This window comes from Malurus melanocephalus, unplaced genomic scaffold (assembly GCF_030028575.1).
Source record: "Malurus melanocephalus ecotype Western Australia unplaced genomic scaffold, MMel_1.1 scaffold_574, whole genome shotgun sequence".
Lineage (NCBI taxonomy): Eukaryota > Metazoa > Chordata > Aves > Passeriformes > Maluridae > Malurus > Malurus melanocephalus.
The window spans coordinates 324,957-340,194 of record NW_026623806.1 but is presented as its reverse complement, the minus strand read 5'-3'; the positions used below and the strand labels follow the sequence as shown (position 1 = coordinate 340,194).

The 15,238-nt window shown below is 58.8% G+C and overlaps 1 protein-coding gene across 1 annotated transcript in view; it reads right to left on the bottom strand.

Annotated features, from left to right (window-relative positions):
- LOC130583266 (cell adhesion molecule DSCAML1-like) overlaps positions 1-7,028 on the bottom strand; it is a 63,482-nt gene extending 56,454 nt beyond the window's left edge. The window contains exons 1-2 of the mRNA XM_057382531.1: positions 6,863-7,028; positions 1,261-1,578 (exon numbers count right to left, since the gene is read on the bottom strand). Of these exons, the coding sequence (XP_057238514.1) occupies positions 1,261-1,578; positions 6,863-7,028 (484 nt within the window). The remainder of the gene's footprint in view (positions 1-1,260; positions 1,579-6,862) is intronic.
- Between the last annotated feature and the right edge of the window lie 8,210 nt (positions 7,029-15,238).

Below are 15,238 nucleotides of genomic sequence, written 5' to 3'. Positions count from 1 at the left end.
CACCACGACAGCCCCGGCTGGGGACAGACCCTGGGCACAGCCCCCGCTGCATCCCTGGCCCGTGCCATCCTCCAGCTTTGTCCTCCACCCACGAGGGTGACACAGCCACAAAACAGAACACTGAAACCTCTCCACTGGCTGGAGGAGTTTGCTCCATGTGCTCGCCGACAGCTTTCTCAAGACTTSCAGGGAATTTTTCCCCTCATATTTTCAGCTTCCACTGCATTTTATTGAATTGCAGCTGTAATTGGCTCTCTGTGCTGCACTGTGGTTACAAAGCACTGGAGAGTGACTGGGATTTGGGACGGTCAGGAGGGAGCAGGAACTGGGGGATGCTCCACACCCATTTCCAGAGCCACAAAGCCAGAGCAGCTCCAGGAGCTGGAGACATCCCTGCTGGTCCCCTGGACACCCAGATCTGCTGACAGAGAGGGAGGCTGAGCTCCCAGASCAGCAGCAGGGCTGCACTCAGTYCTGGATGGAGASAGGGATGAGGGATGAGGGTCAGGATTCCTGTTCTGTGACCCCAGAACAGCTCTGGGTGTTTGGGATCCCAGCAGAGCCCAGGAGGAGAGCGACAGCTCCACGTTCACTACACCCCATCTGCTCCTCCACCAAGGTAACCTGAGAGTGCTGGTAAATAATTCACTCTGCAGAAGGGGGTTAATACCAATTTACTCCACAGTACAAGGTATTAAAATAAAAAACCCTGTAGTCACTTCTGTCACGTTCCCTCTGCTAGCCCCACTTTTAATAGGTTACATAATGAAGCCATTCCTGGGCTATTAGCCCTCCTCAGCCTGGTCAATAATTTACCATAATGGCTTTTGGAATCAGCTCTTTGCCATATTCCTTTTTTTTTTTTTTTTTTTTTTTTGCTTAATAAGCCTTGGCGAGCTGGGGCTGGACGCTGCGGTGGGAACAGGGCTGCAGGACACCGTGGGGCCCCAGCATGGACAGATGTGGCCCAGCTCCTCCTGCAGCTGAGAAAACTCTCTCAAAGGGAGAGGAACTCTCCTGCCACCAGGCTGCAGCCACACCACCTTCTCCAGATTCTCCCTGGACACCTCCAAGCTGCACATCCCACCCAGCACATCCCACCCAGCACATCCTTGCCCTTCCCCTGCTCCATCCATGGGGCATCACAAACCCTGCAGCACAAGCCCAGCTCAGCAGCCCTGGCTCTGCACTTTTTGGGCCAACTGGCCATGGAGAAAAGCAGAGAAAAACCAGCCCCTGGTGCCCACAGGGAGCTCCCACCTGCTTTAACACGGATGTTGGGGCTCCTGATTTTGCCAGCCGAGTTCTCCGCGGTGCAGAAGTAGTCGTTGTCGTGGATAAAGCTATTGAAGGCTGATGGCGAGAAGGGGTAGAGCTGCAAAGTCCCATTGGCATGGACATGCCGGATGTGGGGCACATCGTAGATGTCGTCGCCTGTGGCCAGGTACCACCGAAGGACGGCGCTGGGTGACCCTGCTGCCGGGCAGGGGATCACCACCCCCACTGTGCTGGAGAAGGTGACCTGCTGCAGGGAGTCGTTCACAAAGTAGAGGCTGGTTCCAACATCTTCAGCGTGTGCTGCGGACAAAGCAGAGGCCAAAACGGCCGGGGGTCACTGCAGGGATGGCCGGGGGTGGCAGACAGAGTCCCCCCTGGCACAGAGTCCCCCTGGCACAGAGTCCCCCTGGCACAGAGACCCCCTGGTACAGAGACCCCCGCGGCACAGAGTCCCCCTGGCACAGAGACCCCCTGGTACAGAGTCCCCCTGGCACAGAGACCCCCTGGCACAGAGTCCCCCTGGAACAGAGATGCCCTGGCACAGAGACCCCCTGGTACAGAGACCCCCTGGTACAGAGACCCCCGCGGCACAGAGACCCCCCTGGCACAGAGATCCCCTGGCACAGAGACCCCCTGGAACAGAGAGAGACCCCCTGGCACAGAGACCCCCGTGGCACAGAGAACCCCTGGCACGGGATTGCCCCCGGGACAGCCACCCGGGCCCTGCGTGTAGCAGAGCAGGGGAGCACAGGAGCATCCGTGCACGGCTGGGAGCACACAGACCACCTTCACAGGCCAGCGCTCCCGCTGCCAGCACGGATCAGGGATCACCGGCACCTCGGCAGGACAGCCAGGGGCTGTGCAGGCAGGGATGGGCACCCCAGAGGCACCCACAGCCCTGAGGACACCCTGCCAAGCACGGCCACTGACCCTGTTCCTCCTGCAAACCCCGACATTCCTGCGGTGCCCAGCCTGGAGCAGCCCCGTCCAGCCCCCCTGTTCCCTCTGGGCACCCCAGCAACGCCAACACAGCCAGTGCTCATCATCACCACGCAGGGCAGAGACCTCTCCTGTGCCCCAAAGCAGGATAGAGCAGSAGAACCGGGATCAGAGCTGCTCCCCTCTCCAGAGCCGGGCAGGAGGAAGCTCAGACCCACCCTGAGCATCTCCAGGGCATCCCTGCTCCATCCTAATGAGGACTGAGGTGGCTACAGGGGCACAGTCCAGGCAGAGCTGTGGCCACCTGGATGCCCAAGAGCAGCTCTCACTGCTGGAGAACAGCTCTTCCCTTCTTGGGAAGCAGAGGATGGACCTCGGCACCCAACTCCTCCAGTGTCCAGCACCACGAGCTCCCCGTTGCCAACCCGAGCCGGGGAATTTGGCTCTAAATACGGATGAGGAGGCCCCCAGTCACTTAGATCCGCTTTCTTTTTTTAGCTGCACTCTTTCCAAGTGGGCGGAAGGACAGGGATCTGGGAAGGGCCCTCGGCGGGTGTATTAATAGCAGCGGCTGAGCGCACGCCCGTGGTGCCGCAGAGCCAATAAGCAGATCAGCACCGTGCCGCCGGTTCACAACGACTCACGGGGGACCCTCCCTGACCTCGATTCCTTAACTTGGGGAGGAGGGGACGGCAGCAGGGGGAGAAGGAAAGCCTCATCGGCACGCCTGAGCTCTGCTCGCCCRAGGAAGGGCTGTTTGAGTGGCCATGGGYGCTCCATCTCCACGCCAAGCTTCTYCAGACAGRTGTTTCCCCTGCTGGGAGCTGTGCCACCAGCCCAATTCTCACCAACCTCAACCAAATCAGGATGGGACACCCGAGACACCTCGGCCTTTCTCAGAGCAGAGTCCTCTCCATCTTCTCCCAGCTGCACTTAAACCCTCGTGCCTCTGTCAGCACCTCACTCTTGCTCTCTGTGTTCACTGCGCAGAATTTTCCCCGAAAATATCGAGGTTTCCTCCCGTGCCCGCTCAGAACCCTCTGTCCCGCACAAAGGATGAGCTGATAGTGAGATCCAGCTCCATGATCACACAAGATAACCCATTTACAGGTCACCAAAGCATCTCCACACACCAATTCCCCGTGTCCACGCACGGCTGGAAGGAGACAAAGCCATTTATTTTCCCCTCCCTGGCTGACAAGCACCAAAGACCCACGGATGGAGGAGCAGAGCTCCAGCCGAGCCTTTGCAGAGCCACGAGGCCACTGCCTGGCCCTGCAGATGTCATTTTGTGACATCTCCAGGCTGGTTTGTCGTCATGAATCAGCATTTCCCTTCATCCGAGCAGCGCGGTGCTTCTCCCAAATACATGAAAGGGAAAAAAAACGCGCACTTGCAGGCAGAGGAAGGGAAACAAAGCCCGCACGAGCAGCRCAGAGCTATTTGTGGCTGAGCCTGAGCTGAGCAGAAGATGGCTGGAGCCAGGGCACAGCAAAAGCCACCTTCAGCCTGGCTTTGGACCAAGGACATCCCTCTGTGCCCACTGCTCCATCCAGAATCTCCCCCCAGATCCCACAGATCTTGAGGAGGCTCCTTGAGCACCCAGAGCCTGCCAGGGGAACATTTTCATCCTCGGCAGCACCAGGAGGGCTCAGAGCTGGACGGGTGAGGGGCTGGGGCGAGGAGTGGAAAAATACCTCATAAACAGAGAATTTCAGATTACCCATAAAGCTTTTTCAGGTCAAAGGGGGAAAGGGATTTTTAATAGAAAATGGAGGTTATGGGATTGGCAATAGTTATGTGACAGACGCATAGAGTTAAATCCACATAATCTCCTTTACCATTTAGCATTGAGCACCATCCTAATTCCATGTTTCATAAAACTGTCTCCAAATCGCTGGGAGAGATTAAAAATTTAGAAATAGCACRGCAATATTTTTAAACCAGAAATCACTGCTCACATCTGGTCAGATGTGCTGACCCTAACCTACATATCGAGGGCATTAATTCACATGAACCTGAAGAGAGGAGGATGGGGGAGCCGAGATGGAACAGTTTCTGCTGGGAATTCAGTCTGGAGCTCAGCCTGGCTCCAGCTGGGAATGCACCGAGCCCAGCACAGGGCTGGACACTCGAGCTGCCTCTGAAAGGCAGGTGTTTCAAGTTATCAGAGCTCAATCTGCTGAAATTGTGCTAAATTACAACCTAGAGGTATTGAAATATTAATATCTCCATTCGAGCTGGGAGAAGCAAGTCATTTTGCTATCATCTTTTCAGAATATTTACTAGCCTTGATGGCTGGACTTCCCAAACTCCAGCACCTTCAGTGACACTGCAAAGCACTGCAAGGACCTGCTCGCCCCAGAGAGGGGTCACAAATTGTCCCCAGGATCTGTCACCATGTCTCCCAGCTCTGGGAGAGGGGTCACAAACTGTCCCCAGGATCTGTCACCATGCCACCACCTCTGGGAGAGGGGTCACAAACTGTCCCCAGGATCTGTCACCATGCCACCACCTCAGGTGGGTCCTGCCCGAGGAGAACAGCAATGCCATCACCTCCCCAGCAGCACAAAGCCTCCCCGGGAAGAGCCCGGCCTTTTCTGAGAAGAGGATTTAGGAGCAGTCTCAGACAAGGACCGGCTTGGTGCCAGCCAGGGCTCTTCCTCCTGAGATAAGAGGCTTTTCCTGCTCATGCCCGTCACCTGGCTGGCAAGCTGCTCCCTCGGGACCACACAGCCAGCCCCGAGCCCACCCAAACCCAGCGAGTCCCTCAGAGCTGAGCAAGGTCCTTTAGCTGGGTGGAAACCTTACAGAGATGAGAAAAGGCTGAAGAATTTGTGTTTCAAGGGGGTTCATGCCATCCTCTTTGCGGGCATGAGACTGGAGCTCCCATTACCCGCTGGCAGCAGCTTTCCTTCCTGATCCTGGGGGTCTGCCCACCCCAGAACCCCCCAAAGGCTGGGGAGAAGCTGATGGGGCTCCCTCCGGGGGGGAAAAAAAAGCACCCGTGGGGCTCCAAAGAGTCTGGAGGAGCCACCAGGGCTTCCCCAGGCCAGGCTGAGCCGGGCTGAGCCGGGCTGCAGGGATGCGGTGCAGAGCAGCAGGCTAATGGGCACCTCGAAACTCATTTATTATCCTCATTAAGGGTGTTTGACACCTGCCCTGCTCAAGGAGAAMGTGAACCAAAGCTTGGCACGCACCGGGCTGGGAATTACAGGTAGGTGGCGAGCCCTAATCGTTCCTCCGTTCTGGAGAGAGGACGGCAGTTCCATCACACGCTGCCTGCACCTCCGGAATCCTGGAGCAGATTCCCGGCCTTCCCGGAGCCAGCTTCATCTCCAGGACAGCTCCGACAGCCTTTGTGCTAACTGAGGGAGTGACCTTGGAGCTGATGGGGCGAGAAGAGGAACTTCCGAGCACCATGGAAGGGATGAGGAGGGAAGAGGCCGAGGCTGAGCCTTTCCATGGGCTGATCCCGCACAGCCGGGAGAGCAGCGCATCCTCCCGGGATGTCACCTCCCCAGCACAAAGGGTTAAAGCCGTGACTCTGTGCCCCTCAGGGAGCGGTGGAAATTGTGTCAGGAAATGCCAAGCAAGGCCCGAGGCGTTCAGCTGGTGCCCGGCACAGCAGCAGCCATGGCAGGTACCTGCCACAGCATCCTCCCTGCCCTGGCACCGCAATTCGGCCGCCACTCGAGTCCCACCCTGGTGGCACCACGGTCCTTCCMGAGCTGACAAAGCAAAGAGGGAGCAAAGGAGAGGCTGCCCCTGGTCCTCTGCGGGTAAGGGCACGGCTCAAACATGCTCCCAGCGCCTGCTCCTTAATGCATCTGCATGGAAATTAAGGCCTGAACCACCTCCAGCGATTACGACAGCACCCAGGCTGAGGCTGTAACCCTTGCCTGGGAAAAAACGCTCTCCCGGCTCAGGGTTCCTGCTTCCTGAACCTCYCATGGCAGCCCGTGAGAGGGACCAGCCTCACCACGCCGTCCACTGGGCATCCCCCAGCCCTGCCCCACCTCCCGAGCCCCCCGGCCTGGGGACCCTCAGCTCTGGGGGAGGAACGAGCACAGGGACCCCAAGGAACGGCCTCTCCCTCCCTTCCAGAGCCACCTCCATGCCTTGGCCATGCTGAGCACAGCGCCTGAGGAGCTGCAGCTGAGTCCCAAGGGGACATCTGGTGACATTACCCAGCCAGAGTGGCAGCRCTGTGTCCCCGGGGAGGCCAAACGAGGGGGCACGAGGGGTGGGCGAGGGGACACAGCAGAGGCCACACACGCCTGGCCTTGGGCTCCCTCCACGCTGCCAGGCCAGGCTGCCAACCCATCACAGCGCACGCGGTGGCTTTGCAAGGTGGAAACCAAGATTTCCTCCGTGCAGCCGGCAGGACAACACCTCAGGGCGAGCTCTGCCAGCTCCTCACCTCCTCCCCGTGCTCTCTCCCCTCTCAGGGCGAGGAGCCGCCGCAGCCCTTCCCGGGCGCAGCTGGGAGCAGGCAGGAGCACGAGCCTGGAAATGGAATTCCTAAATGTTTGGTGGAGCTCTGCTGGCGGATGATGGCGGCAACACGCAGCCTGTGTGCGGCTGAGGATATTTCTGCGGGATGCACGAGCAGGGAAAGGCTGACTCCCGAACCCGGGGTTACGTAAAGACGAAGAGCTGGCTATCAGCGACATTTCAAAGGCGAGGGACCCTCTGCACCCAGAGCTGTCACCGCACATCCGAACGATTGCAGCGACCCAGCGCCTTCCCGTTCGTGCCCACCATGGAAAGTCGCACCTATTAACGCGCTGCCGGCTCGGCTGCGCCATGGCTCCGTGTCCTCCCAGGCGCGGCTCAGCCATGTCACAATTCCTGCCACAAAGACTTCCAGCTTTAKCCCTGCCCTGGGCTCGCCAGCTGCTCCGGAGAAGGACGGAGCGCCGCCCATCCATCCCCCCAGCACAGGAGAACACGGACAGGGATCCCGGCACCCCAAAATCAAAGTGYCGGAGCCATGGTTGCCCCAAGCCGTGCCCCAAGCTCCCGGGCAGCCCCCGGSTCCAGGAAGGGCTGTTCCACAGCACATCCCTGGCACTCGCTCCTCGCACGAGGCACAGCCTCTTCCTCTAGAGGACAAACACCCAGGAACAYCAGGGTTGCCTTTTTCCATTCCCCATCCAAAGCAGGAGCCGTGCAAAACCCATGCCAGGCGCAGGTAAAGGCTCTGGGCGAGCCGCCATGGTGGCTCCTGGTGCTGGGAAATTTTGGCAGGATAAACAAGCGCCGGGCACGGCGAGGAGCCGAGCACTGCAGGCTTCTCCTCCGTGCATTTAATGAGGTTTCCATGTTTCATTTCAGAGACAAACGAGCGCTGTGCCACACTGGGGGGCCGAGATGGGAGAGATTAGAAACCGCGAGCTGCACCGTTCGCTGCGCCCAACGCGGGAACATCATGTAAATATAATGCCAATATAAATCAGGCGGCAGAGCCATCCAGCAACATCACGCAGGGAGACGCTTCCCTGGCTCGCAGCCTCTCCGTTGTGGCCASTCCGTCCCTCATCACACCGCTCACCTCCCCTCTGCCTGGCTGCTCTCCCTCGCCCTGCCAGACCATCTTGCTGCTCAACTCTCTGCTTGCCAACCACCTATTTCTGTTTATTTTATAAACAGGGGCAGAAATAAGCAGCTACAGCCCATCGAGGGATTTCTAAACTTCAGGGGTCCCTTGGATCAAATGTTTATCTGCTTTCGGTTTCTACTTGAGCTCTTGTTCTACAGCAGGAGCACGTTAAAAGGATGTGCTTCGATGCCCAGAAATATTAAGTATCTGAAAGGTTTATCATGCATTAAGCAATTCATTTTTTTTATCCTATTATTCTAATGAAACTTCCATTGTATTGCTGTCCTCTCTCTGGAACCGCTTCACGTTAACACTTTGCATCACCAGGACTGTTTCATGCTGAAGATATTTTTTTTTTTTTTTTTTTAAGAAATAAAATGTAAAATGAGGCCACGAGGAGTTGTGCTAATGGAGGCTTTTAATTTGCTCTTCTCCGAAGAGATAGCTCTGTGGGAAGAGATCCCTTTTCCAAGAAGCTGGGGCTGAAAAGATGCAAAAAGCAATAAACCAGAGCAGCTCTTTATTATTTTGACTATTGGGGGTCGAAAGGAATCATGGCATCCTCGACGGTTATTTGTTTCCAGGTTTGTTTTTTCCTTTTAGCACAGTAAAAAATGCAAATGTAAGCAAAGCAGACGCTGGCACGTTCTGCTCAGCAGATCTGAAGCACAATAGCGATTTTGGGTAAAGCTCCCAAAATCGCAGCTTCACCCCAGCTCGAATAAAGCAGCTATTCCACAATTAATAATTGATGGAATAATTGATCATCACCGCACGACCGGACAGGGTGCCCTATTAAACCTCAGTAAATATTTTTCATTGGATTAACATTCAGCTAACGGGGTAATGTAATGGGCAGCAAGAGAGGTCTCATGCAAGGAAACAGCTCTGTCCCCTTTCTTTCACTTTCCTCATTTCCTAAAATTTCCCCCTTGCTGTTCTCAAATGTCAGAGACGATAATTAGGGCAAATGTCATTTTACATCCTCCGAGCAGACAATTTTCCAAGAGGTGGGCGCTTCCAGCACTGCATCCGCAGGTCGGGTCATGGGCAAAGAGGTAATTTATTACAGAAACATAATTAAAAATTCCCGCAGATCCGGAAATGGGCAATTCCTTTATGTAACATGGATCGATTGTTGTAACAAACGCAGTGGGATTTAAGTGCCCGTGCTCCACGCAGCTCCTGCCTCTCTTTAATTGCATCTAGAGCAGACTCTCAGTTAGAGTATCACCTCGCTGGATGTGGGCAGCATTCACTTAATGCCCAACTTTAAATTAATCTGTAATCTTGCAGCGTGTGTCTCCTTGACACGCTTGTTCTATGATTCTCCCCCTCCCCCCCCCATACATATATGATTTATCTATAATCTGATTGATGTCAAGCCGTTGGGTTACACTTCACACAGCATTCCTAGAGGGAAGGATTCGAATTTTAAGGCATCGCTGGGTTTCTCCYGCTGACGGGATCAGACTGAGAAGCGCTCCGGGGACGCGGAGCGCTCGGTCCCGGCGCGGCCCCGCCGGAGGATGCTGCGCCCGTCGGTGCGGGGTCCCGGCCGCGGYTGCCACCTCCGCCCCGGGGGCTCCGCCTCGGAGCCGCTCCGGGATGCGCCGGCACCGACCGGCCCCGCTCCGCGAACCGAGCCCCGCGCTCCGCCGCGCCGTCCGGGGCGAGCGCTCCGCCAGAGCGCACCGGCGATCCCGAGCGCTACGGGGAGGGTGCAGAGGGAGCGCGGCAGGGCGCACCGAGAGCCGCGGAACCCCGGGGAGGGCGCACCGAGAGCCCAGGACGGCGAACCGAGAGCCCCGGGACCCCGGCGAGGGGGCRCCGAGATCCCAACAGGGCTCACCGGGACCCTCGGAACCCCCGGGAGAGCGTACCAAGAGCCCCGAAAGACGCACCGAGAGCGCCGGGACCCCGACGAGGGGGCACCGAGAGCCTCGGGACCGAGGAACRGAACACCGAGARCCCCGGGGAGGGCGMAGCCCGTGCCRCYCGCCCGGTCCCGCCGCCGGGGAGCCCCGCCGCCCCCGCCCCGGTGCCCACGTACCTTTCGGCAAAGAGTACAGCAGGAGAAAAGTTACCAGCCACATGCCATACAGAGCAGCTCTGGCCCCGGGCTGCGGCGCAATTGCGGAGGTGCGGTGCCCCGGCGTGCCGCGCTCCTGCCGCCGCTGCCAGCCCGGCTGAGGTGCCCAGCGCCGCTCCCGCTCCGCCCCGCTCCGCTCCCGCCCGTGGGCCGGGCTCCCGCCCGCGCCCGCCCCCCCCGCGCCGCGCAGGGCTGGGGGCGGCCGCGGCCCCCGCCGGCCGAGCCCCTTCCTCCTCCTCCTCGGCGGGCGCAGGGGTTGGCAGAGCCCCTTAATCCCCGCCGGCCGCCCCCGAGCCGCGCTCGCCCCGGACCATCAGCCCCGGTGCAGCCCGAGCGCGGTTCGCGCTCCCGCATCCCTGCAAAGCGGCGCCGCGGAGCCTTGCCCCGGGTGAGCTCTGCTCTGGCCGCAGGGATGGGGGTGCAGCCACCGGGACTCACAGCTGGCACTTCTCCTGCTCCCGGGGCCTCCTGCACGCTCCTCCAACATCCCGGGGACAAAAATAATGCAACGGTTTGGGCTGGAAGGGACCTTWCAGACCACAGGGACACTTTCCGCTAGASCAGCTTGCTCCAAGCCCTGTCCAGCCTGGCTTTGGACACTTCCAGGGATGGGAGATCAGGGTTCCAGCAGCCCGTGCTGCTCCCACGAGAGGGGACAMGAGCAAGACAGGGCCAGCAGATTCATTACACATTCATCCCTCCAGCCAGCAAATAACAAACAAATACCAGCTAATGCTTTACTTTGGGGTGTATTTATCCAAGGCTTAGCTCAAGCCGAGGCTTGTACTCCCCAAGACTTAGTCGCACCAAAGCCAATTTGTCTGGACCGTTAGAGCATTCAGAGCGTCTTTTCTTGAAGTGATTATAGCAGGTTTTCTTTGCTTTCCAAAACAGCCTTTACAAGCCCAATTTGTTGGAAAATAAACAGAAAGAAAGATTAAAGCATTCAGATTTCAAACAAAACAACCAGCAGGAAAAACATTACGTTCGGATTTTTTAAAAAGCGCCGTTTGGATTTAATTGAAAACGCAACTATCGTCACGGAAATTGGGAAAACAACAGCCCCTTGGCCATTTCCAGCCCTGGAGGATTCACTGCGAGCCTTCCCACCTAGAAGTCCCCTGAAGAGCTCACCGAGGGGGCACCCGTGGGTGGGAGGTTCCCATTTCAGAGAGGGGACGTGGCCAAAGGACACAGAGAAGCTGTCGGCGCTCAAGGTCCTGCACGCCCTGTCCGTGTCCCCTGTCCCCTCCCTGCTCCAGGCCACCCACACCAGACACACTTTTAGCAATGAGCACAGCGAGACCGCTGCCACCCAACCCTGCCCAGCAGCAGAAACAGGAGCGAGCACTGCCCGTGCTGCGTGGGTCTGGCACACCACAGCCTTCCCTCTCCTCCTCCTCCTCCTCCTCCTCCTCTCCAAGGATGCGCTTCCTCTTCCTCGGAGCCGCCGAGCTCGGTAGCGCCGTCACCGCCCCCTCCCCAGCCCGTTCGTTCCCAGGCCACCTCAGCGGCTCTGTCACCGCGCGTGGGTGTCACAGCCCTCCCACACGGGCATGTGCCGCTCGCCAGCCCCACGCTCGCACCCCTGGCCGTGCCACCGGCGTCCCGAGAGGCGGCGAGGCGGCGGCAGCTGATGCGCACGCCGTGCCCACACATCCCTCCCGGAGCCGAGGTGCATTTCAATCGCCACCTACATCGCCCTACAGATGTTCGCTGATACTYGGCGGCGGAATTGGTATGCAGGCCCATACCCAGGCAAGCAGCAAAGCCCGGGCTCTGGGGAGCCCCAGCCACATGCCAGGCATCTGCCCCCTTCCCTCCCCGGCAGCTGCTGCAGGATGGCAGCACAGCCCAGCCCAGCCTGCTGCCTGCGAGCTCCAGCCCCAGAATCTGCCACAGCGCTTCGCAAACCAGCACGGAACGCATGGGACTCAGGTGTGATTGGTACCCTCCTACRCTTGGGAGTGAATGAAGCGGGGGTGCGTGGGCTGGCAGGGCACTCGCTGGCACAGCACCCACCGGGCCCCACGGATCCGTGAGAGGCATGTGAGCAGGGGGAGTAAACGCTGCTCACCGCTTCATTTTTAGCTCCCTTGGCTGTTCGGCAGCTCCCGTGAGTTTCCTCAGCATCCCCAGCTGAGAGAATCAGCCTTTAGYGAGCACACTGACCTCATCGCTACCAAGGGCTCCTTCCTCCAGGAAAGGCAGGAAACAGCACCAGAGTCAAAGGTTGAGGCTGGCAGGGTGAGAGCTCAGCCTGGGTCACACTCGGGGAGCTGTGGCGAGTTCATTAAGGCCCCGTTCGCTGCTCCAGATCGCTCGGCCCAGGCCCTTTGCCAGCTCACTCAGCCCGGGCACACGTGCGGGGCTGGCAGCGCCGGGCAGGCAGCCAGAGCTCCGGGAGCTGCAGCTCCTGCCAGCCCACACCTGGGGCTCAGCTCCTGCCCAGCAGCCTGCCACCGTTTGGGGACATCAGCCTCCTTGCAGCTCTGCTTTTGGACGCGTTTGTGAGTCGCCTTTGCGAGATCGGACAGCCCGGAAAKCCGGTGTCCTGCTAACAACCAGAACTGCATCGTGTGCTTCGTGTGGCTGCGACGAGCAAAGGCAGGAAATCTCCACCGTAATTATTTGGGCAGCGCTGACCTGCGCTCTGGCAGCACAGGCGGCTCGCACGAAGCCAGGCCAGCGCTGAGTGGCGAGGAGAAGCCCGTCTCACTCTCCCAGTAGCCACGGACCCGCTCACAGGCAGCCAGCCCRGCTGAGCGGCTCAGAGGTGAAGCTCACACTGAGGAATTAATTCCCGGGCCCAAACTCCACGCAAGACACAGGAGAAATTATGGCAAAGCATGCCCACGCATCGCTCCGAGCCCCACCAGGCTCGGGATGGGAGACGCTCTGCGTTTCACCGCAGCAGGAATTACACAGCGGGGTCCTGCTGCCTGTCCTGAGGACACGGCCCTTCGAAAACATCCATCCCCTTCAATCTTCCCCTTCCTGGCAATTGTTCTGCCGCTGGGCAGAATGACAGCGAGCTCCAGGCTGTCCCGGAGCTCTGGGGATTACAGAAGTGCCCTGTGCTCACACAACTCCGTTAGCCAGGGAGGTATTTCCTAAAGAAAATTCTTTTCCTAAAGAAAATTCTTTCGCTAGTGTGCAAAAATCCCACTCTCCATGCAAGGACACAGGAAAACAGCCAAGAGAAGGGTCCCCGCAGCATCCCCAGAGCTGCTGGTGTCAGTCCCAGCCCCAGACTGTGCCCCGAGCAGGGCAGAGGCGCTGCACCCGCATCCCTCCGGCCAGGGCACACCTCACYTCCCGCCGGGCCCCAGCCCCGTGCCCTCGGCCGCCCTCGCAGACAAATCCCCGGAGGAAGCAGAGTCATTAAAACAACAGGGCTACTTATCTGCGGCGAGCCGATTGCCACAAAGCACTTCCCACGCATCACCCACTTACCCTCGCAGCACCTTTCCGGCGAGCGGGGCCAGCCCGCCGTGACCCCTCACTGTCCCCAGGGCCAAAGACACGAGCTGTGGCCACCACTGGCACCCAGGACAGCCCCACCCCACCAGCAAAGAGGCTGTGGGGGTGATTACAGAATGGGTTTGCTCTGGGTACACCCGGGTGGAAAATTCTGGGGGTGCTCGGGTAGGATTCCCTCCAGCGAAACCTGTCCTGGAGCCCCATGCCCCTCCTCCGCAATTGCCTCCAACCCCAAGGCTGGCCCTGTGTGGGTGCTGAGGGGGAAGGAYCCCTCTGCCTGTGGTTGCTTCCCCCCAGTGCCTCAGTTTCCCCAGCGGCAGAGGGGAACAAGCGGCTGCCACGTGGAGTGGTGGCGGAATAAACGCCCTGGAGGTGGCGAGGGCCTCGTGTCCCGGTAAAAAGCTGGCAAAGCTCTGGACAAACAGGTGCCAGCAGGTCAATGTACCCCAAAATGACATCCGACTCGAGCCCCTTGGGTCTTGCACAACAGGAACACCTCTGTATCCATAACGGATTCCTGGCACTCGTGGTTGTGGACAGACACTGGCACTATAAGTGAGAACAATTTTAAAATTCCAGCCCAAATCATCCTGCGGTTCCGTTCTCTGCGAAGGGGTCCGTGTCCTTCGTGTCCAGAGCCCGAATCCCTCGCCAGGCAGCCGGGATGCTCGGCTTCCCAAGGAAAAAAAACCCGCTTTCCTGGCAAGAAGCTGGGATTTGGTTCCCTCTAGTGTCGCGGCGCTCCGCTGCTGAGCGGGGACCGGCAGAGCGGGGATCGGGGCGAGGGGGATTCACCGAGGGGAGCCCCGAGCGGGGAGGAGAGCGARGTCCCTGCCCTCGGCAGCTCCAGGRGCTTTGCACARTTTTAGCAAGCTCCGWGRGCTGAACAGGCTGAACCCAGAACCGTGGCGGAGGGATTTAAAACAGGGATTTAAAAGACAGATGTGTACAGATGTGACCCCTGGGGACATGGTTTAGTGCTGGACTTGGCAGCKTTGATTATTGGACTYYGATGGTYTTAGAGGTGTTTTCCAACCTCTGTGATCCCAAGGCTCGGTCCTGACACACAAGGACTGGGTTCATGGGACTCTCCTTTGCTTCCAGCCCCATCCCGCTGTGAATCCCACCTGGAGAACCCAGCCTGCCCATCCCTGGGCTGCGCTCCCACAGCATCGCTGCTCCGGGCGCTCTTCATGTGAGCACTCATTCCCTAATCACCTCTCATTCCCTAATCACCTCCGCTTTGGGGCGCGTGCGACATGGAAACGGGGGCTGAGATGTCGTTTCCTGGGGCTGGAGGATAATTCCAGCCCGTGCAGCGCTGCTGAGGGTGTTTTGGCAGGGGTGCAGCTGCTGCTGGATGCGCTGCCTGTTCTGGAGCAGAACAAAGGGAGGCCGAGGCGCGTGTCTGGCTCCCCGCCAGCCCGGCCCATCTCTCCGCTCTCCAGTGCTCCTCTTTGGCTCCCTGAGTCACCATTTGCTGCTCTCCTCTTTAAACTAATGAGGAGACATTTTGCATTCGTGTTTCCTCATGGGCGAAATGCATCGCTGGCATCGCGGGGCAGTGCTGGCAGCTCCTCCCTGGCTGCTGCTCCTCCGCTTTCTGCCCCGCTGCCTCATCTGCTCGCATTCAGACAGGGATGAAGCACAGCCACAGCTGGCCAGAGCCCCTCTCCCTGGTACCTGTCCATCCAGAGAGCAGCGAGGCAAACGGGGAATAGCCAGCACCAAGGGGAAGCAGTTTGGGTCTGGAAGCCTTCCCAGAGGAAAAGGGCACTCCAGTTGTCCACTGTATTATTTACCCAATCCCCTTTGTGCCGCAGAAAAGATTTACTTTGAGA